The 24798-nt window shown below is 21.7% G+C and overlaps 5 protein-coding genes and 1 non-coding gene across 6 annotated transcripts; 3 read left to right on the top strand and 3 right to left on the bottom strand.

Moving 5' to 3' along the window:
- Nucleotides 1–466: 466 nt before the first annotated feature.
- On the bottom strand, nucleotides 467–8614 carry PBANKA_1310200 (nucleoporin NUP313; the record flags this gene model as incomplete). The annotated part of the gene is made up of 1 exon (XM_034566682.1): nucleotides 467–8614. One exon carries the CDS (start codon nucleotides 8612–8614, stop codon nucleotides 467–469), a length of 8148 nt encoding a protein of 2715 aa, XP_034423255.1.
- A 2470-nt stretch (nucleotides 8615–11084) lies between these two features.
- Nucleotides 11085–12278, top strand: PBANKA_1310100 (pyruvate dehydrogenase E1 component subunit beta, putative; the record flags this gene model as incomplete). Its single annotated transcript, XM_034566681.1, has 1 exon — nucleotides 11085–12278. The coding sequence occupies one exon, from the start codon at nucleotides 11085–11087 to the stop codon at nucleotides 12276–12278; it is 1194 nt and encodes a 397-aa protein (XP_034423254.1).
- Nucleotides 12279–12651: 373 nt separating this feature from the next.
- Nucleotides 12652–16251, bottom strand: PBANKA_1310000 (conserved Plasmodium protein, unknown function; the record flags this gene model as incomplete). The annotated part of the gene is made up of 1 exon (XM_034566680.1): nucleotides 12652–16251. The coding sequence occupies one exon, from the start codon at nucleotides 16249–16251 to the stop codon at nucleotides 12652–12654; it is 3600 nt and encodes a 1199-aa protein (XP_034423253.1).
- Nucleotides 16252–18277: 2026 nt separating this feature from the next.
- On the top strand, nucleotides 18278–20185 carry PBANKA_1309900 (M17 leucyl aminopeptidase, putative; the record flags this gene model as incomplete). The annotated part of the gene is made up of 1 exon (XM_034566679.1): nucleotides 18278–20185. One exon carries the CDS (start codon nucleotides 18278–18280, stop codon nucleotides 20183–20185), a length of 1908 nt encoding a protein of 635 aa, XP_034423252.1.
- A 1345-nt stretch (nucleotides 20186–21530) lies between these two features.
- Nucleotides 21531–23491, top strand: PBANKA_1309800 (conserved Plasmodium protein, unknown function; the record flags this gene model as incomplete). The annotated part of the gene is made up of 2 exons (XM_034566678.1): nucleotides 21531–22820; nucleotides 22928–23491. The coding sequence occupies 2 exons, from the start codon at nucleotides 21531–21533 to the stop codon at nucleotides 23489–23491; spliced, it is 1854 nt and encodes a 617-aa protein (XP_034423251.1).
- Nucleotides 23492–23908: 417 nt separating this feature from the next.
- On the bottom strand, nucleotides 23909–24022 carry PBANKA_1309750. The gene has a single exon (XR_002688184.1). It is a non-coding gene; the product is annotated as a U5 spliceosomal RNA (small nuclear RNA).
- Between the last annotated feature and the right edge of the window lie 776 nt (nucleotides 24023–24798).

The raw sequence follows: 24798 nt of genomic DNA, 5'->3' as shown, positions 1-24798 counted from the left end.
ATTAATGTATTTCAAAACTTAAAAAGTTTTTACAAATATGTTTGTATTAAATATATACAAGTCTTCTAAATATACATATGTATATATACGCACTTAAATATAAATACATATATTTTTTAAGTATACTTTTTTGATGATATATATAAGAACAAAAAAATATAAGTAAAAATAAAAAATAAAATATACATACAAATAAGGTATATGACAAAGTATTTCTTGAAATGAAATAACTAAGACTACATAATAATTTATAAAAGATTAACGTAAAAAAAATGTAATAAGTTAAAAAATTAAAATGTTAAAAATTATTCACACAGGATCGTATATGCATATTTAATGCATGTGTGTGTGCAAGGCAATGGATTTGGCTCAAATTCGAGAGTATATGCTATAATGAGGGGCCTCATCAAAATAAAATACGAAACATATGTGATAAAGTAATAATGATAAGGCATGTTGGATGTGACTAGTTTATGACATTTTGGCTAGTGAATTTATGTCTTATGTGTGTGTACAAATCCTTTATTTGTTCTTTTGGATAAAAATTAACATCATCAGAAAAGAATGAATTAATTGTATCATTAAAATTGAGAACATTTTTATAAAGGTTTTCGATAAGACTTAAAGAAAATTCTCGATTATTAAAAACATATTTAAATAAGTAAAAAGTGTCGATAATTATATTTCTTAAATTAATAAGTATATGTATATTAACATCTTTTACAATATTTTTTTCAATTTTAGTAGCAATTTCAGCTAGTGTATTTATTACAACAAAGAAATTTCTTCCATTAACCTTAACAACATTAACTAAGTTATCCATAATTTCATCTTCATTTTTTATTTTTTCAATATTATATAATTCTTTTTTTTTAAAAAAATTTATGTATTCAAAAAAAACATTTTTCATAAATATATTTATGTTTGCAACTTGAATAAACATATGAAAATGTTTGTTATGAGATTTTTCATAATCTTTTGTAAAGTTATTATTTACTAATGTTGCCAATAATTTTTTATAAAAATATTCTCCTTTTGAAGAATAAATATTTACAACATCATCCATAATAGATCGCCTGACCATGTACATAAAATAACATGCAAATTTTTTTTTTTTTTTTTCGATATCATTTTGGCTAGTTTCATTATTTTCGTTAGTATTATTATTAGGAAAATTTGAATTATTTCCTGAATTTGTTCCATTATTTGATTTATATTTTTTATTTGTATTTTCTCTATCTTCTGACGATTGACAAATTGTGTAATTTTCTTTACGCAAACTAAATATATTTGAATTAATAATTTTGTCGATAATACTTAGCTTGATATATTTTGATATGTCTTTGAAAAAAAAAGAATAATAATCTAAATATTCTGAATCATTAATGTCACTTAATTCTCCATTTTTTGCGTATTTTGCTTCAATCCATTCAGAAGGTACAATATTTTCATGAACTTTAATATAAGAGTTAATTAAATTTTTATGAAATATATAATCATTATATATATTATTTTTATGTGCTTTTACTCTATTATTATCAAAATAGATTGCAAATTTTATACAATTTTCTATATCATCTTGTTCATTAAATTTGTTTAATAGCATATATGCAATTTTTGTTTTTAATATATATTCATATCTAAAATCTTTATATAAAAGCGAATTATTAAAATAGTTGTCCATGATACTAAAATCATTGTAACATTTTATAAGCTTATCATATAATACATTGAATAATAAAATTGGAATTTGAAAAATTACAAATAAATTGTTTTTTATATGATTCAAATATGTGCAAGCGATTTCAATTTCTTTATAATTAAGTAAGTGTGCGATATTTTTTAATTGTAAATTTATATAATATAATAAATTTTTATCACAGATTTTTTTCAAAATATTTATTTTATCATTTTTTATATTAGTACAATTTGTTTCAAGACAATTAGAAATTCGTTTTAAGTTACTTCCTTTATCTATATTGTTAATATATTGACGATGATTTTTATCCATTTTATCTTTTACACTATTACTAGGAATGATATTTGCAAAATTATTATTCCCATTTTCAACATTAATATCTTCAGATTTATATGTGGAAAAATAATTATAATGCTTTAGCATTGCGATTAGATTGACATATAAATATTCGTACTTTTCTTTTTTAAATAATTTATATTTTTTCAATACATTTAATACATTATCTTTTAAAATAAGTTCTAATAGTATGCATTCGCATGGGCTAAGTTTTTTTATTTTAATATGAGATGGTAAAAACAGTTTTTTTTTTCTTTTTTCCTCCTTTTCCAAATATATATATTTCTCATTAATATTCATATTAAATGGTTCATCATCATAATTATTTTCTAAAACATTTGAAGCATCACTACTATCCGAATTAAAAATTTCTGCCAAATTATTTTCAGTGATTTTTTTTTTTTTTTTTTTTATTCGATTTTCGTCGTTCAAATCAGAGTTTTCAAAATTTCGATATATTTGGCTATTTTCTTGAGATTCGGAATTAGTGCTATTTTCACTATTATCAGTATTTTCATCATTTGTTGAATAAGATTCTGATTGTTCATTGTCAATAACAGAATTATTATGTTCGTTTTCTGAAGTAGAATTTTTATCTGATTCAGAATCATTTGGAATATGTAAATCACTTTTGGAATTTTGTTTAGAATAAGAAAATTGAGAAAATTTTTCGTAAAAAGAGAGAGCAGGGCTAGAATGTTTTTGAGTTTCTTCATTATCTGTTAATTTATTTTGTGGTGTCAACCCTTTAACAATTTTAGTTCGATTTCCTTTTAAATCAGTAAATTTATTATTCGAAGTTTTTGAATTTTTATAAAGGCTCATATAATAATTTAAATATGAAGGATATATTTTATTAGTATAAAGAAAATTTTGAAAATTTTTTTTTAAATCTGAATTATTTTTTTTAAACCAAAAATGATATATATTAAAAACATCAAAAAGCGAAAGCTTTGCATTTTTTAATATTTGAATGTTATCTGCTGATAGAAATAAAACACTTTCATAAATACAAGAATTTTTATCTAACCGTTTTAGTAATTTTCTTGATATAGAATGAATATCATCAAATAAATTAAAATCATATGTTTCATCAAATTTATTTTTAATTTTAATTATTGAAGTACAATATTTATTAATTTTTTCATTATGAGGATAAAATAGTATAACTTTTTCTGCCCAATAATGCAAATGAAAATTTAAGGCACATAAAAATAATTCTTGTCTTAATTCATTGATATCAACAACATCTCGATCCAAATCTACATCTATGGAATCAAATGATATATGCTTATTGTATGATTTTATTCTGTTCATACTTTTTTTATCAATAACAATTGTATTTTTTTTTTCTAAATTATTATTTTTATTATTTTCATCACTATTATAATTATTATTCATAAGGTATTCATTAATTCGCATTTTTTCGTAAAAGTCATTTTGCTTCTCTTCTGCTAATTTACTTTTTTTATTCCCATCAGGGATGCAAAAATTTGATTCATTTTGTTGATAATGATGATTATTTTGATTTTCAGTTTTTTTTTTTCCATCTAATTCATCTGCTTCATATTGATTATTATTTTTCCCGGTATTTTTGCTTAAAAAATTGAGTTGTGACTTATTCAAGTTTGATTCGTTATTCGCTAGTGTAGATGTTGTAATAGTATTTGTGAGTTCATTTTCTTTGGTAATTTGATCAGATATTAACATGTTAATATTAAAAATATTTCGATCTGTTTGATCTGCATCATTATTTGTATTGTTTTCATTTTCAGAAAATGATGCACTTAATTTATCTTTTGATGGAATATTATCAAATTTGATTGTATTTAGAATATGTTTAGTATGATTTAGAGTATTACCTATTTTACTTTTTTTTAAAAATAAACCTTCATTATTTTTATTTTCTTCATTTAAAAACATATTATTATTTATTTGACTATTTAAATTTGTATGATTTGTTTCATTATTCCTTAAATTATTATTATCATTGTTTTCATTTAAATTGGAAAAATTCATATTTTTAATTTCATCTTTATAATCTAAATCTACATCTTTTCTTCTTTTTCGGCTTATTATATTATCATAATTTATAGTTAAATCTGATTCTTTGTTTTTATTTCCATTTCCTACTAAATTTGTGCTAGAAAATCGATTTATTCCGGATATGTTACTTGTATCCTTTTCGGCTTTAAAAGAAAAAAGGTTTGCATTATCTTTTTGTTTATTATTAGTGGTAGATGCAAACAACCCCGCTCCATTTCCATCCTCTTTTTCATTGCGTTCAATAAATATACTCGATTTTGCATTGCCATTATTATTATCATTATCATCGGGTTTGTTGTTATTTCCAAGGTTGAAAATATTATTTAGATTATTCGAAACAGTTGTTATATTATTTGTAAATCCGAATTTGGGAGTGGTAAGCGCATTGTCGTCTTTATTTATATCAGATGTTAAAGATGTTTTTTTTTCTTCTTTATCTTTTTCTTTTATTCCTAATCCGAAAATAAAACTTTTACTTGCACTTTTGTTAGCTTCATCTATTTGATTTTCCAAAATTGATCCAAACCCTTTGAATATGGTTGGCTCTTTTGTAATGTCAATTTTGTTTTCGTTTTTAGCTTCATTTTTAACTTGATTTTTATCGTCGTTAACTTCATTTTTAACTTGATTTTTATCGTCGTTAACTTCATTTTTAACTTGATTTTTATCGTCGTTAACTTCATTTTTAACTTGATTTTTATCGTCGTTAACTTCATTTTTAACTTGATTTTTATCGTCGTTAACTTCATTTTTAACTTGATTTTTATCGTCGTTAACTTCATTTTTAACTTGATTTTTATCGTCGTTAACTTCATTTTTAATTTCATTTTTAACTTCATTTTTAACTTCGTTTTTTGATTCATCCTTTTCCTTATTAGTAAAATTTTCAAAGGTAAACAAGTTGGTTGTTTTAGGAGTATTATCAGATGTTTTTTGTTTATCTTCATTTTTAGAACCAAATAAAGTATCATTTGGAATAGATCTAATTATATTTGTATTATTTCCAGAAGGTTTATTATTTCCAAATTGGAATTTTTTTTCTTCGAAATTTTCTTGGGATTTTCCAATATCGAATATGTTACTTTTATTAAATCCGCCAAATATTGAAGTATCTGTTTTAGTATTTATATCAGATTGTGTGGATTTAAATTGAAAAATATTTGTTTTTTTTGTATCATTATTATTCTTGTTAATTAATAATGATGTGTCATTTAATGTTATAGAATTTTGTGTCTGTATATTAGAATTGTTTGTATTTGTAGAAAATAATGAAAGCATATTGTTTTTAGCTGTTTTTTTTTTCCTTTCTTCTAATGTTAATTTTTTAACAGGAAAATTAATTCCTTGAAAATTATTTTGATCATTATTATTTATTTCATTTTGCCCAAAAATAGAAGTATTTCCAAATACAGAATTTGAAGTATTAGTTCCTATTAAGTTATTGTCATTAACATTGGTATTTGCATTTGCATCTGGATTGGTTTTTGTGTCTGAAATAGATATAGTATTATTATTTGCAGAAGTTGAAAATATATTAGAAATTTCAGATTTTCCAAATATATTACAATTTGTAGAACCAAACATGGTAGTGTTATTATTAGATGCATTAAAAGGTAATTTATTTGTGTTTGAAAAAATATTTTTATTATTTTCTTGATTAAATATATTTCCTTTATCCATAGTCGAAGTTATAGGTTTAATTTCTTTGGTAGAAATTGAAGGTATTTGATTCATTGTATTGGTATATGTAGAATTGTTTGGATTATTAGTAGTTGTATTAGATGATCCGCCAAATATTGCAGTGTTTGTATTTTCATTAGTAATAGGTGTAGATGTATTCACATTTTGCCCAAAAATAACTTTAACAGGTTTTGATTGATTATTTAATAAACTATCTTTGTTACTATAGGTAGAACTAAATATATTATTTTCGGATGTGATTGAATTAGATATAAGTAAATTACTTTTTACAGGCCTTCTAGAAAATAATGGTTTTTTATTAACTGTAAATTTAGATGTAGGTTCATTGGTTATTTTTAGATCCTTAAATAATTCTTTTGAACCATTATCAGTATTAAACAAATTGTTAAAATTATTTGTATTTTGTTGTCCATTTAAATTTGAAGATACACCTCCAAGAATATCATTAGAATTACCAGTTACAAAATTAAAAGAAGAAACTGCATTATTGTTTAAGCTTGAAATATTAGTATTGTTTGTATTTATCATATTATTATTATTATTCATAAAATTTATAGAATCAGCAGGTTTTGTATTTGAAAACATATTTGTTTTTTGTAATAGCATATCATTTTCGAATCCAGCTTTGTTATTTAATAGCAAATCTTTATTTATATTTCCATTAATTGTAGAATTAAAAAATCCAGTTCCACTAGCTTTTTGTCCAAAAAGGGCTGTATTATTACCATTACTAGTTGTGGTATTTAATAAATTATTATTATTACTAGAATTATTATTATTATTTTCTAAATTACTTATTTGGGGAGTTTGAAATAATTTTTTTTGGCTATCTTTGTTAAAAGAAAAAATATTGTTAGTTGCATTATTGTTTGATGCTGAAATAAAATTTGTATTTGTTCCAGTATTGTTTAATGATGGATTTCCAAAAATAGATGTATTATTTTGATTATTTTTATCAAATCCAAAAATGGATGCATTATTATTATTATTATTATTATTATCTAGGGTAGTATTAATATTTGAATTATTTGGGCCCGGTGCGTTATTATTTATCGACCCAAATAAATTAACATTTTTGTTTTGTAAATTAGGCATCATATTATTTCCTATAGGAGTAATATTAGCAAAAAGTGGTTTATTCAATTGGGAATTAAAAGAATTATTATTAATATTGTTCATATTATTATTTGTAGATCCAGATGAGTTAGGTGGAAATAAACTAGGAAATTTGGGAATTGAATTATTTGTATTATTAGTAGTTGATGTACTATTTATAGAATTTCCAAACAAAGAAGTATTTGTATTATTGGTAGATGTGAAAGGAGTGCTACCTGTTTCGATGTTTTTTGTGACTGTGTTAGAAATTGTATTATTATTTCCAAATATACTCGCATTATTACTTTGACCAAATCCTTTAAAAGTAGAACCAAAGGTATTTCCAATAGTAGATGTATCTGTATTTGTACTTTTAAATCCATTAAATGTGTTATTAGTTGAATTATTATTTACTCCAAAAAAGTTGTTATTATTATTATTATTATTATTGTTATTAATAATATTTGAAGGAGTAGATGAGTTTATTGGATTTGTAAAACTAGAAAAGCCACCACCCAATTGTTTAAATCGATTTTTTATATATGGGTAATCTACAATTCCACCTTCAAAATAATGACTATTGTTAGGATTGGTTGGATTAATATCATTATGAATAATGTTATTATGCTGATAGTTATTTTTTTTTCTTTTTTTTTTAGCATGTGATATGTTAAATATCTTAGGATGCAAATTAATGAACATTTCTAACTTGCTATTAATATTATTAATAGATTTTTTTATTTCTAATTTATTATTTATATAATTTAAAAACCATATGAAAATATTATAATGTGCATATTCTTGTGAATACCAATACTTATGTATAATAAGATTTGTAATATGATAAAAAATTTCTAAATTATAAAATTTTTTTTTTTCATTATATAAAATATTTTTAAATTCGATTATATAATAATTTTTTTGATTATTTATAATATCAATTGGTTTAAATTTATTTTTTTCATTATTTTTTAATAATTCAGAACCAAGCAATTTATTATTTTCAGAATAATTTGATAACTTGTCTTTATTTGTAGTATCATCTCCCGAATCGTCATATATTTGTTTTTTTGTGGTTTCTAAGTATCTTTTTTTTGATTTAATTTTTTTTTTAGAATTATCATTAATATGTATATCCGATCCATTTTTTGTTTCAAAATTTTCAATAGAATTTTTAGTATCTTCTTCTTCACCTTCTAAATGTTTCACAGTTTTAATATTGTGATATTTTTTATTTTGAAAATAATCAAACAATAAACAAACAATAACTAATATCTTTTGATAATATAAATTTTCACAATCTATTTTTCTTAAAATTAGTTTTTGTACATTTTTTAGTAATTCATCAACATTGTATTCTAATATTAATTTGTTAATATTTTCTTCATTTCCTTTTTCGTTTTTATTTTTTCCAGATCCTGTTGTTTGTGTTGGTCCATATAATCTTTCGCTAAATAAACATATTCTAAACAAGTGTACATACCATTTAGTTTTAAATTCAACTCCATAGTTATCGATTTTTAATAAGTTTGTAAAATTTGCTATTAAGTTATCTTTAGAATTAGATAAAACTAAACATCGGGGTTTATTTTTTTTAGGAATTGAATAAATTTGATCATAAATTATATCTTTATCATGCCCTTTTTCATTTTCTAATTTTACATAAGATTCGCTTTCATTACTATTTTCATGCCGTTCATTTTGGATATATGCTCGTTTTCTTTTATTGTTTATCATATTCTTGTTTGTTGATTATTATCACCCTTTAGTTAAAATAAAAAAAATAATGAAGGGTATAAAACATGCATGCAAAAACAAGCACATGCCCTGACTGACTATTGTATATATCCTGATTATTTTATTTAATTTTTTTGAAAAAAAAACGCTAATTATCGCAGGCTTTCATATATATATATATATTATACATATTATATTATATATACATGTGTGCGTACATATTATGTCGTCTTTACAATTTTTATTTTTTCAATAAAATTTAAGTTAAATTTTTCATATGTTTCGCAGTTTTTGTCCAAAAAAGGCTAAAGATGGGCAAGAAAAACATGCGCATAAATCATACATGCATATATTATGATTCGTCAAAATATATTCAAGGTGAATAATCTGGAAAGATAATAATTAATTTTATTTTAACTTATTTTCAGTTTCTTGAAAAATTCAGCAAACTACTTTTTCTGTAAACTTATGAAATATCCATGCATTTTTATTCAAACTTGTGTCCCTAAAATATGTAGTATATTCCATATGTACACTTATTATGCACATGCAACACTATTTTAAAAGCCCGTGTATATGTATAATATATTTGCTTATATAAATTTATATTTAGTGTATTTAACACATTTTAAAAATTAAAGTATGGAAAATAAAATATACAAAGCAAAAATATATCAAATTATACATAAATTGTCACATACAAATAAAAAAGAATAAATATTATACATGTGAAAAAGGAAAATATACAAAAATAATATTAAGAGCATAATATGAATAAACATGGATACAATAATAAAAAAATAATTGCTATGATTATTTGGAAATATTTTATTTATATAAAAATAAATATTACAAATTGCAATTTTTATAGCCTTATATATTATTATACGTATATGATTTTTTTTTTTTTTTAGCTCTGTAAAATATTAATGCATATATAAAATAATTTTTCAAATGCATATTAAGATTATTTAATTTTTCTTATTAATCGTCTTGTATTTATTTTTATTTTTATTTTTTTATTGTCAACAACAAAAATTTTGCTATTGTATGAGTAGAAAAAATTAACAAAATTGTGAAACGAAAACTGAATAAAATATTGTATATTGTCATACATTTTTGTATGCATGCATATATATACATTATATTTTTCAAGTTCTTAAATATATAAACTTGAAAAATATAAAAACATAGAGTGTCTCAATATTATTCTTTATATGCAAATAAGTATATATACTTATTTTTTTTTTCTCTAAACCTGTATAACATGTATATATTAAAATGTATATATATTTAAAGGTTAAGGTAATATAATGGTGTAAATAATAATTTTTTTGAAATAAAAATATATACTTTTTATACTTTCAAATTTTGTAAAATTTTCTTATTCTTTAATTTATTTTATGTATGTTTATTTAACGGACATGTTTAACATTTTAAAAGCATATTGATGTATACTTAATATATATTATACACACAAAGGGAATGAACAAATTGTCAGTTAATTGTATAGCATTCATATGTATGTATATTTATTATCTCTCTTTTTATACAATTTTCATGTACTTTTTCCATTTCGCTTTGATAACTTAAAATGTGTTAAAAAGTGTTAATGTTGTGTCTCTTTTTTTTATTTTGTTTATTTGGGATTATCACAATTCTTCACAAAAAAAAAAAAAAAAATTTAAGCAATATAGGGGGAAAGTGTGTAATGTTCATTCTGTTTTCTTATATTTTTGATTTTTTCTAAAAATAAAAGAGGATAAAAAAAAAATATAATATTGGGTTACTAGTACAAAATGGTATTTTCTACATACACTAGAATTATCTGAATTTTATAAAAAAATAAATCGAAATTATTTATTTAGTTTTTTTTTTTATTGTGCATGTATAAGCTGTGGTACAGAGAAAAGAGCATACCTTCTATGATCTCAAAAAAAAAAACTATTACAACAGCAAAAAATTTTAATCTGATTGATGTGTGTAAAACGTTTGCATAAAGACTCAAATAATATCGAAAAGAAAATAAAAATAAAATAAACCAAACTTTAGGTATATTTAAGGAAAACGTTGTTAATGTGAAAATAATGAGGATATGACATTAAAAAGGTTGTGATAAATCGAAAATAAAATTTAAAAAAAAATAATGGTAAATAAGTACCAAAATATAAAAAATATGATACATATTTTTACACAAAATAGGCATACTTGTTTAGTATGATAATATAAGAAAATATAAATTTCGACAACAATTAGTTATAGTTTTTTTTTTTTGTTTTTCGATTTGATTTAAAAAAAAAATAATAATAGTTCAGGATTGGAATTGAAAAATAGGGTTAATCTTATTTAACAACTGTTTATTCAATATAGTAAAAAAAATTATTTTGTTTATTTTTTATATCGCTCTTTCCAGGCTACTGGTAAAATAAAAAACAAACGTAAATTAGGAAGCCTAAGCTTTTAGATGAAAATGTGGAAACTGATTGTTTTTAGTTTTGTCTGGCAATGGTTAACATGTGCAAGTAAGTCAAAAATGAATATAGGAAATAAATGTGGGTACATATTTAATGGGATAAATAAAAATATTATTAAAAAGGAAAAACAAGAAAATAATATATACAATAATTTAAACAAAATAAATACAATAGATATAAATGAAGGAAAGAATTATAAAAGAGAATTAGAAAATATTAAAATAAAAAGAAACATTAGTGAAGCATTGCATATGGCAATATATGAAGAAATGAAACGTGATAAAAATGTATATGTTTTAGGAGAAGATGTAGGGTTATATGGTGGATCATATAATGTAACAAAAAATTTAGCACATTTATTTGGATTTGCGAGGGTATTAGATACACCAATATGTGAAAATGCATTTATGGGGTTAGGGATAGGCTCATCAATAAATGGTTTAAGACCAATAGTTGAAGGTATGAATCTATCTTTTCTAATTTTAGCTTTTAATCAAATATCTAATAATGCATGTATGTTAAGATATATGTGTGATGGACAATTTAATATACCTTTAGTAATTAGAGGTCCAGGAGGGATAGGTAAACAATTGGGACCTGAACATTCACAAAGAATTGAATCATATATTATGAGCATTCCCGGAATAAAAATTATTGCATGTTCAACACCATTTAATGCACGGGGTTTATTGAAATCGGCGATAAGAGAAAATAATCCTGTTTTATTTTTAGAACATGTATTATTATATAATAAAGAAGATGAAATTCCAATTTTACCATATACATTGCCTATTGATAAAGCAGAAGTTGTAAAAAAAGGAAATGATTTAACTATATTGTGTTATGGAATAACTAGACATTTAGCAATAGAAGCTTCAAAAGAACTTTCTAATATTGGTATAGATGTAGAAATTATTGATTTGATTTCATTAAAACCTTTTGATTTAGAAACAATTGAATATTCACTTCAGAAAACAAAAAAATGTTTAATTTTAGATGAATCTGCAGGTTTTGGTGGAATAGGAGCTGAATTATATTCTCAAATTATTGAAAATTTTTCTTCAATTTTATCAAAAAAACCTGTGAGACTATGCACTAAAGATGTTCCAATTGCTTACTCTAGAAAATTTGAAGAAGCATGTATAATAAAGAAAGAGGATATAATTTACATGGCTACATACATGAACTAGCACACATGTGTGAGATTTTGTAAAAAATAACAATTTTATATTTTAAAAAAAAAAGACATTTCCCTTTTTGGATATGCCCAATTGTTAATTAAATCGACTAAAAAATTTTTTTAAGTTATGATAAAATTAATAAACAAAAAAAAACAGCTAATATAACTAGCGAGCATATTAAAAAATTGTTGAATTTATAAGTTAATAAATTAAAAAAACAAATAAATTTATTTTAAAAATAATAAAATTGTATTTTAAGGAAATATCCTTATATAAAAACGGTGTGAATGAAAACAAGCATATCAGCATTGTCAATACTCGGGGTATGCAAAACTTAATTTTGTCACATTTTTATAATTTTTTTTTTTTCAAAATTTTAATCTCAAATGTTTAATTGTTGGTAGTGATATCTAATTATCCATCCGACATCCAAAGATGATAACAAATTTTGATTTGGAAATTCTAATGGGTTTAAAATAATTAAAGGTATATTATATTTTTCTTTCTTTATCTCTATATCAAATTCTGCATTTTTAGATTCCTCTTTATAATTACATATATATAACGGTATAGTTTTAATAGGATTATTTCCATATAAAATGGAATAATATAAAACGTCTTCTCGATATCTGAATATATATAATACGGAAGCCCACATAATAAATTCTATGGTATATTGAATTAAAGCAATGTTTCTTGAAAGTACTATTAAAGTGATATTAAGAATATGCATAATCATTTCAAATAAAAAAAATATGATAACAATAAAAAGATAATGTTTATACATATTAATCTTAATATATATAGATCGTTCCCAATTATACATTCCTATATTTCTTACATATGCTAATTTTTCGTTTAAAAAATTTATAATAGAAAATATATTTGCGACAATCATACATAATAAAAATGAATGCAAATAAATTAGCATATATGTGTCATTTACAATATTTAATTGATTAAATGATATTAAAATATATATATAACAAATCGTTAATGTCAAAAATAAGCATTCGTGTTTGCTGAAATATCTTCGTGTTATCATATACCCCTTGCTAATTAATAAAAGGTTGCCAAAAAATAGAGTATTGAATAAAGTATTTAGTGTCATAAATGCTAGTATAGCATATTCCATAATTTTATTATACATATAATAACAATGAAAATTACAAAATATTAATAAAATGATAAATGATGATAATCGTATAATTGAAGGGGATAATAATAATTTGTGTAATGGATTTAATAATTCATGCCTCCAAATTTCTTGTGACATTATTATATATATTAAAATAATTATTACCCATGAAGGTATTAAAAATATACTTAATACCCATTTTAATTTATTAAATATATTGCAATCGGTGTTATATATATCTGGATATATTTTATTAAGATATAAAGGAAAATCTATTGAATAATTTAAACGTGCTTTCATATTTTCTATAACTTTTTTCTCATGTTCTGATATAATCGAATCAATAATAATTTCCTCGATTTTATTATCATCATCATCATCTATTTTTATTTTCTTGTTTACTTGGATCAAATAATCTCCCATTTCATAGCTGACAAAATAACAACGTGACAGTTTTATTGTTAAATTTATGTCAATACAAGTATTAGAAATCATATTTTTTTTTTTCGTGATAAATGGATTTATTGATTTTGCTTTAAAATTTTCTATATAATCAAATTTACAAACATTAAAATCTTTTAAATTATGATTATCCTCATTTTTTTCGGGTGTGTTAAAAAAGTTTACAAATTCAATATCTTTCAAAATAGTAAATAAAATTTTGTATATAAAATGTTTATCAATTTCTTTTTCTGGTTTATAACTATATGATATAATATTTTGTGTGTGTTCATATTTTATATTATTAGTATAAAATTTATATTGTCTAAACGCATCAATTAATTGAAAAATATAATTGTTAATATTGTTTGCAATTATTACGTACATTATATATAAGTATTTGTTTATTTCACGCCATAAACTATTAAATGTGTTAATTTGGTAAATATTATTGTGTTCATAATTTTTATACGTTTTTTGGCTGACTTGTTCATATTTTTTTGTGTCATCATGACTTAAATTTTTTTTTTTTCTTGCGATGTTCATATTTTTTTTGATTTCTTTTCTATAATTGAAATCTTTGTTTGTGGACAAAATATTTCTATTACTTTTATTTTTAGCTTTTAAATAATTATCCATGTATGCTTTGTTTGTTTTTTTTACTATAACTTCTAGTGTACTAATTTGTTTGTCTAGTATTACAATTTTTGTTTTTAGTGAGGTGTATTCATTTCCCAATGTGCATGTATTTAAGCCCATATTTTTAAAATAGCAAAAATGATTGCCATTATTATCAAAGAAGGATTTTTCTTGCTCATGTTCGTTATATTGTGGATATACGCATGTAGAGTCATTTTGCATGTTGTAATGTTTTTTTAGTTTTTTTCTATTTTTGCTATTGTGCTTACTCTTTATTTGTTTGCTATGATTTATGTCCAAAACTTTATATAGTTTGTTAAAATAGCTAAACCTTTTAAAATCATGAGCATGAACGTTTTTCAAATCAACGATATTATTTTTTATGGTTACTGAATAGTTGTAATGACGTTGGCCATTTTCATTAATGATAATGTAGGATATATTTTTTTTTAAATAATCAAATATGATTAATTCCTTTTTAAAAATAGGGACACTTTTTTTTATATCGTTCTTCATATCAGAATTTGTTTTATTCTTTTTCAAAACAAAATTATTGTAATAATAATTTTGCAAAAATAAAAATTTTCCATTTGTTACTATATATGCATTGTTCTTTTTTTCACGTTTATTAACACTTTGTTCATTATTATATAATTTATATAGTAAATATTTCTTCACAAAATTTACATAATTATCAATGTTTTTTATTGTTGTATTTTTACAAAATGTAAGGTTATTTTTGCTGTTATTTTTTTCGACAGTTTTGAGCTCATTCCCTTTATTTATATGTATATTATTGGAAGCATATTTTTCATCTCTTTTTAGAATACTATAATATTTGTTATGATTTATGTAATTATTGATATATATGTTGTTGTTATCTATATTATAAGATAAAAAAGTTTCATATTTGTTTATGGTATCTATATATACAGGTTTTAATAATAACCTATTGGATATGTTCGTTATATAACTATGTATATTATAACTATATATTTCATGAATTAACTCAAAATTATTTCCTTTATCAACAAAATTATATTCACAAGATTCTTCATTTATTTCATTTTCAATATTGAAAAAATAAAATAAATTTTGATTGTTTTTGTCTATTTCAGTTACCTTTTCAGTTTTACTACTAATAAGTATTTCTTCGATTTTATGAACCTTTGAATTTCTTAGATCCAAAATTGTGAGTTTGAAAAAATGAACATTCCTCACTATTTTTATTGTATCATGATTAATAATTTTTGTGTAAATTTTCAGAAAATATAATATACTTTCAATTTCTTGTGTATCATATTTATATATTTGGTCAAAATTTTCTTGATTTAAATTTATTATGTAATTATTGCAAGCATTATTTTTTTTTAATTTTTTTTTTAAATTTTCGTTTTTTTCTGAATAATAAAAATTATGAAAGGCATCATAGCACATTAAATAACATTTATTATTTTTGTAGTTGTATTTGATATTTTTTATATCATTATTTATTGAAATGTTTTTAGGGGACATCAATTGATTTATTTTGTCACAAGTCTTAAAATTATTTATATTTTGTATTTTGAAAAATATAGAATTTCCTTTTTTAAAATGCTTGTATTCTTCTATATATTCATTTCGGAAACATTGAAAATAGTTATTATTTTTTTGTATATTAAATGATAATATATTGTTAAAATTTATGTAATATATACAATTAATATATGTGACAAATATTATATAAGCCCAAATAAACAAAAAACAAAATGATAATATTTTCATTTTAATGTATTATTTGTATATAGTTATGCTATATCACGACATATAGCTAACATAAAAAACAAAGGTACAAACAACAACAATATTATTAAAAAAATAAAAATAAAAATAATTCATAAATGTGTATATATTTTCCTATTTTTCATTTTCAATATTCTCGTGAATTATTTATTTGATAGCGAATTTAACAAATTGTTAAAATAAAACAAATTAACATTAATTTGGATAAAAAAGCATCACACCTATATTATCAGAAATAAGCAGACACATATGTGGTTCATATAATAAATGCAAAAACTGGATTATATAAATATGGCAAATGGATATAGGATTTAAAAAAATAATTCACATAAATATTGCATGATAAATACAATAATGTAAAATTATTGTGATGCTAAAAAAACAGTTTTAAAATATTAAATAAAACAAATCCCCAAAAATAACTAAAACAAACTAAAAACAAATACTAATCATAGTTAATAAAAACAATGAAATAATTATTTATTAAAGATTAAAAAAGTATATATTGAAAATTTTACTAAGCATAATTTGTTTTTTGTTTTTTTTTTCAAAAAATGTGTATATATACATACATATATTTATGGATGCATAATTGTGTGTAAATATGTATAGCGATGTTGATTTTATAAAAGAGAATAAAATAAGAAAACACTAAATTGAAAAATATATGAATATATATGATGCTTTGAAAATAATATTTTTATAAAATTCAAATTATTAATGTCTACCCTTTAGCTAGCATGCGCATATGCCGATGAAATGCTGTCGAATAAAAAATATATACAATAAAAAAAAAATATTATAAATGTGATTATAAAAATAAAAAAATACACATTATTTCACAAAAAAATTAACAAAAAATTACGGCATGCTCTATTAAATTATATTTACCAATATACTGAGTTGTTAACTGTTTTAAATCTTTAAACTTTCCATTTATGTTTATTGTAATAAGCCATGCGTATTCCTGTGCGCAAGTAATGCTTTTACCCTTTCTGTTTTTTATTTATGCTTTTAATTTCTTTAACTTAAAAAATTTTTTACTTTCTATTTTTATTTATGCTTTTAATTTTAAAAATTTTTTACTTTCTATTTTTATTTTATGTACGAAAAGAATGGAATTATTTTTACAAAAAACTCTACATCAGGATTAAGAGATGATCGTAGTGTGCTTAATGAAAAGTATATTATTTATAGTGATTTTTATATTTATTTATTATTTATCATTTATTTTTTTCGATTTTATTTATGTTTTTTTCTCTACAAAATTATGGGTAGATTGTTTAGATTAAAAGCAAATTAAAATAAATTTAATTAACTAATGCCACCTGGATTATATAGACTTTTTTTTTTTTTTTTTTTTTTATAATGCGCATTACTAATTTTATTTAGCCCCTGTTATTTTTTATACTTATCATAATTTATGTGCGCTATATATAGCAAAAAAATAAATAATATTATAAATATATTTATATAATATATAAAGGCGTTTTTTTTATTCGCGCCAAATTGCGTACACTCTTTTAAAAATAAAAGGAAAAAAAATATATATATATTGTAATCCTTTAATAGTGTATGCATATTTGAACGCACTATTTTGTATACTTATTTTTATGGAAATTTATTATATTAGGGATGGACCTCTCTCATATGTGAAGTGGTTGGCTATGTATTGATGCACATATGGAAATATAATTATTTAAATTGGTAAATGTTCAAAAGGTAGATAAACAAATAAAAAAATAAATAAATATTTTCCTATGCCATATAACGTACTCCTTCCCCGCTAGCATCCATTGTGTTAATTTATTTTACGAGCATTGCTTCATATAATTATTATATGCATATATTGTGGAACTCAAAATATGTGTTAATATATAACAACCACGCTTTTTTTCATTTCCCCGTAAAATCGCCAATTCTACGTTTTACCTTATTTTTTAAACCCAAAAATAGATAATTAAATATATGCAAAGTTGCGTATTTTCAATTTGTGCATAATATTTCAATGTATCTAACACGGTTGAATATAAATTTTGTTGATAAAATATTTGAAAATAAGTTTTATAAAAATATTATTAAACGTTATTATTTTTATAATATAAAACACAGTCAAAAAAAATTTTTTTTTTCTTTTTTTATATCTAATAGTATAAAAAATAAAAACAATTACAATAGTGATTGTCGTGAATTTCTAACATTTAACACATATCACTATCAGAAAACTCCAAAATATAAAATAGAATCCTTGAATTTCTCAAAAACAATAAAAAAGTTTTATAGCACTAATAATATAAAAAATTTTAATATTTCTTTTTCTAAATTTGAAAAAATGTCACTTAAAGTTCCACAAGTAATTAATCTCGATCCAACTGTTTTACCAGTAAACTACACGACTCCAATTGATGATATAGAAATTGTATTAAAAGATGGAATAAAAGAAAGTTGTAATTTTGATGATGGATTAGCAATATTTTTAGTTAACTCTAAATCTGAAAAAGATAATGGAAATACAAAAATAAGTTCACAAATTAAGGATAGTAAAATAAATGAATTTTTATCAAAAAATGATGATATTTTTAATGGAAAATTAGGAACATTTAAAAGCTTTTATATGGCCAATGAAAAAAATAAATATATAAATTTATCTTTTATTAGATGTGGAACAATTGATGAAGAAATGACAGAATTTGAAATTCGAAAAATAGTATCTAGTTTAGTTCAAATATTACATGATAATAAGTCTGTATCTACGTCTATAATATTTGAAATAGGAATAAATGAATCATTATTTCGATTCTTTTTAGAAACAGTTTTTTATGAATATGTAGTTGATGAGAGATTTAAATCAAACGATAATAAAAGTTCTGGAAACTCAGAAAATATGAAAAACTTACAAATATTTTTAAGAAATTATAACAATAATTATAATAAGCAAGTTAAAAAATCTCGAACATATTTTATGGGTACATATTTTGCATCCCAACTTATTTCAGCTCCGTCAAATTATTGTAACCCAGTTTCTTTAGCAAATGTATCTGTTGAATTAGCAGAAAAATTAAATCTAGAATGTAAAATTTTGGGAATAAAAGAACTTGAAAATTTAAAAATGGGGGCATATTTATCAGTAGGAAAAGGTAGTATGTATCCAAATAGATTTATCCATTTAACTTATAAAGGAAAAGGAGATATTAAAAAGAAAATCGCATTGGTTGGGAAAGGTATAACTTTTGATTCAGGGGGATATAATTTAAAAGCTTCGCCAGGATCAATGATTGATTTAATGAAATTTGACATGAGTGGATGCGCAGCTGTTTTAGGATGTGCTTATTGTATTGGATCTATAAAACCAGAAAATGTTGAAGTTCATTTTTTAAGTGCAGTATGTGAAAATATGGTTTCTAAAAATTCTTATCGACCTGGTGATATTATAACTGCATCTAATGGGAAAACTATTGAAGTAGGAAATACAGATGCAGAAGGAAGATTAACATTAGCAGATGCATTAGTATATGCTGAAAATATTGGTGTTGATCATATTATCGATATAGCTACATTAACAGGTGCTATGTTATATTCATTAGGAACAAGTTATGCTGGTGTTTTTGGAAATGATAATAAGTTAATTAACAAAATATTAGAATCGTCTAAGAGTTCTAATGAGCCTGTATGGTGGTTACCAATAATTAAAGAATATAGAGCATCTTTAAATTCAAAATATGCAGATATAAATAATATATCATCAAATGTTAAGGCATCTTCTGTTGTTGCATCTTTATTTTTGAATGAATTTATTCAATCTACATCTTGGGCTCATATAGATATTGCTGGTGTTGCCTGGAATTTTAAAGATAGAAAGCCAAAAGGTTTTGGAGTTCGACTTTTATCTGAGTTTATATTAAATCATTCTATTTAATTTTTATAACAAAGTGGTAGTTTTTGTTATATCTATTATGTATGTTATGAAAAGTGGTGAAATATATTTTTTCATTTTTAAAGTGAATATAGTTATGCATTTATATTAATTTCCAAATCAGAAATTTTATAATTTAGGCGTTTAATTATTAGCTTATTGTATTCGAAATTCATTTTAATATTTAGTAGACAATTTAGTACTTTGTTAAAATTTTCATATAATACATTTTCGTATTTGTGAACATTTGCATCTCCATTTTCTTATATTTGTAAAAATATATATGGATATATTTTCGACTATACTAAATTTGTCTTTTAACTTAATTTATAGCCAAACTTTGAAAATGTCATATTTCCAACTATATTAATAATGCATAGAAATTTTAAGAGAAAACTGGTAAATAGGTTTTACAACTATGTTTTGTATATATAAATATATATGATAAATGTAGTTCTTTTATTTGTATAAAAGTTTTTCTATAATTGAATTGTCATTAGGAATATAAGTTATTTTCTCAAAGGCTGATATGCATATTTGTGCAATATATTTTGTTTTTATAAAAAAATATATTTTTATTTATATATGTTTTTAGGTTTGTGAAAGATTCAATTGAAAAGATCAAATTTGAATTTATCTATTTTATATTTTTTCCTTTAATTAATTATATCATAATAGTTTCACATATATTTTGTTTTCCTTAGTATATATATTATACCGTTATTTTAACAACCCCTCTATTTATTTCTCTTATTTTTTTTCATATTTGTGTTAACAATTTTGTAATTTTTTAAAATATGATTAGATTGAAATGCACACAAAAATGAAAAAAAAAATAAATGCACAAATATTTATGCATGAGCATAGCTATATTTTCAGTTTTTTTTTCATTGTTGTGTATATTAAAGAGTTAAATATATTATTTTTGGACAAAAAAAAATATTTTTTTTTTTAAAAGTTTATTGGGATTATTTCGTAGAACTTTTTTCTTTTAACATATTTTTGAAATAATAAAAATATGTATGTGTTTATATTTTCTATATAAAAACATATTGACGTGGTATAAGGGAGTATATATATTTATTTGATGTCAAACTAATTACATACATTTTTTATTTCGAAGAATATTTTAAATTATTTATTAAAAATAAGTTAAAATATAATAAAAATTTTCGTTTAATATTGTATTATATCCCCAAATTGAGGTTTCCAAACCCGTTTTTTGAAAAGACAAAATTATGATCTAATAATTATTTATATCGCCAAAGGAATAATAAAACAAATAATGTAAAAAAAAAAAAAAAATAAAGAATATGTAACTAATGAAATTAATAGTACTTCAAACGAAATGAATTTTAATAAAATAAATTTAAAAAATAATAAAGCATCAACTAATAAAAACAATATACAATCTAGTAACGAAAATGTTGCATTATGTGTTGTTGAAAAACTATGGAACGTTTTAGATATAAAATCTGAAAATACAATTGATCTGCTTAATGATAATATTTATAATGGATTAACAAAAAAAGGAAAACATAAATTCAAAAAATTTATTTTACCATATTTAAAATTAAAAGCCTATAACTTGAAGGCATTTAAACTTTTAGATAATGAAAATATCCTAAGTAGCAAAAAAGACACAAATGAAAATAATTTAATTTATAATATAAATAAATTAAAAAGAGTAGCAAATGAAAATGATGTATCTTTGCTATTAAATTTGAATGATACAAATTTATTAAATACAAAAAAAAGGAAAGTTGGAATGCTAATTATTTCGAAAAAAACATTTGTTAATGTAATAAAAGAAAAAATTAAAATAGAGAATACATTATTGGATCCTGACAATTATATTTTAGATACACTTTTAGAAATGTCAAAAAATAAAAAATATTTTTTTATAAATAAAGAAAAACAGCAAAATTTGGACAAATTTAAGTTATATAGATATTATGATTACCCATTCGAACAACGGCTAAATAATGCATATAGTAAAGTAGGAAATTACATTATTAAAAAAAAATCCCCAAAAAATGACAACAATTATGATGAAATAGGGAATATTTTAAAAAAATCAGATTATGAACTAATGGAAAAAGAAAACATGTTAAACAAAATAATCCATGAAAGTATACTACAAGTAACAACGAAAAATAAATCCAACCTTATTAGAGATGAAACAAATCACATTAAAAACGATTTTGAAAATAATAATTTATACAATGATATTAATCGTAAAAAATATGTGTATCGAGAAAAATTGCTCAAAAGAAAAGAAAAAAAATGCAAAGATCCTTTATATATATTAAAAAAAATTTTAGAAAAAGACAGAAATGGTTTAAATTATAAGCAAAATATGATTATGCAGGAATTACAAGAATGTACTTTTCAACCAAATGTTTATAAATATTTAAATCACGAAAAAAATAATATAATCCCACAAAAAAAACAAAAAAATATAATGGAAAAAATTAAAAAAGAAGACCAAGTTATAGAAAAAATATTTAGTAATAATACGGATAGCATTATAGCAAAGGAAGTGCATGGGCATATTTTAAAACAAACTACGAAGAAATATTATAACTCAACAAATGAGGATATGAATTATTTTAACTCCCATTATTTGGACTACATGGTAAACATAGTAATATATATGATACATTCACATAGTATGACAATACCATATTATTATTTATTTATATATATTTTTTTTTTTCAATTTTTTATTCATTTTCGTGGCAGAATAATCATAGCAAAATAAATCGAAAACATGAGCATCCCACACATCGAGCATATAGAAATGCTAGACGAACTGGACCAAACGATTATAATAATAAAATAAATTCAAGGATGATAAAAATAAATTATGAAAATAATTGGAATAATGAAGTAAGGTTAATAGGGCGAGGATTAAAAGCGAAAATTGTACCTAATTTTAACTTATCCCAAAAAACAAATGATATGAACATGCGTACAAATAATGAATATTTAAGTGACAAAATGGTAACATATCAAAATTGTAATCGAAACAAACAAATGGCTAGTTCAGCATCAATTAAGAATAATAATAAAAACTATAAGTCCAGCAATAATGTAAAAAAAATAAACCCCATAATTAAAAATGATATTTCTTATAATGTTAGTAAAAATGATTTTATGAAATCAATTATGTTTAATAGTATTAATATTATTGAGCCCAAAACTCCCAAAATTATTGCAGTAGAAAATAAGGATGAAAAATTAGAGAGAATAGAAAAGCTACTTTTATCTTTACCCAAAAAATTTTATTTTGCGAGCATGTGCTAAAAAAAATAATACATATATATAATACCAAAATTATTTTAATATTAAAAATAAAATTCATAGGAAATAAATAACAAATAACAAAGAAGTTGATGCATCATTAAAATTGCTATGTTTTTGCTCTTTATTTTTTAACATACATATTTTTTAAATTAATTTTTTTTTATAATTTACATAATATATAGCTATAAATATTTTACAAGATTAATATCAAAAATAATATGAACATTCGAAAATATTTTTTTTTAAATTGTAAAAATAAAATACAGAATGGAAAATCCCTTTAATTTTAATATATTAGTCATATAATAAACCCCATATTTTCGAACTAATTGTATACATAATTTTTCTAATATATATAGTTATTTTTTTTTTTTTTGGTGGTCATGCAAAAATTTGATACTTTAAAATTGTTATACACACGCCAATATTGACGTGACAAAAATTTGTGGTATTGTATTTAAAGTACCTCCTACACGGCAATCTTTAGTAAAAGGCGAAAGATTGATTCGTTATGTAGTAAGTACACACACCAGGCATAAAAATACCACAGTATATTTTTTTATTATGTATTGTTTTAAATATCAAAATCGTACCACTCATATTTATGTTAATATTATTAGCATATTTTTTAAATAAAATAAAAAAACAAATGTGAACACTAATTTGAATTATATCTTTGTTATATAGTTTTTATTGAAAAAATAAAATAATTTATATTTTATTATTTATTCGAAATTATATGAAAACTTTTTTATTGTTATTTTTGTACTAATAGTAATGTATGGATAAATGCGTAGCTAGTATTATATCAATATTAAGTATATGATTGACGAATATAATCGTGCACTGCCGTATTTTCTTTCATTTCTAGTAAGCTATTAAGCGAACAGGTTTCTCTATTTGAAATATAGTAAGCAAAAACTGTATCCATAAATGTATGGAGAAATGTATAAGAATTATAAGATCGAAGTTTCCATATATTGCTAATCGCTTTATATTTTTTATTTTAAATTTAAAATAACAATTTTTTTCTTTTTTTATAAAAACAATTTTATAAGGGGCAAAAATCCAAAATTATAAACATTAAAGGTGATAAACTAACCATTTCAAAATTTTATGTACTTAAAAAAAAAATTTATAGCCCTATTAAACTTAAAAAATAATGAACTATATTCTTTAGAATGAGTTCATTAAGTATTTATAATATATTAATACAAAATTATAAGAAAGCTTTTTTACTTTTCAATTTTTATAACTATTTATTTATATTTTTTGTGAAAATAATTTTTATTCTTCACGTAATGTAA

The sequence above is a fragment of the Plasmodium berghei genome (genome assembly GCF_900002375.2).
Source record: "Plasmodium berghei ANKA genome assembly, chromosome: 13".
Lineage (NCBI taxonomy): Eukaryota > Apicomplexa > Aconoidasida > Haemosporida > Plasmodiidae > Plasmodium > Plasmodium berghei.
Note: the sequence above shows the minus strand (reverse complement) of the source record. Positions and strands in the feature narration are given on the sequence as shown.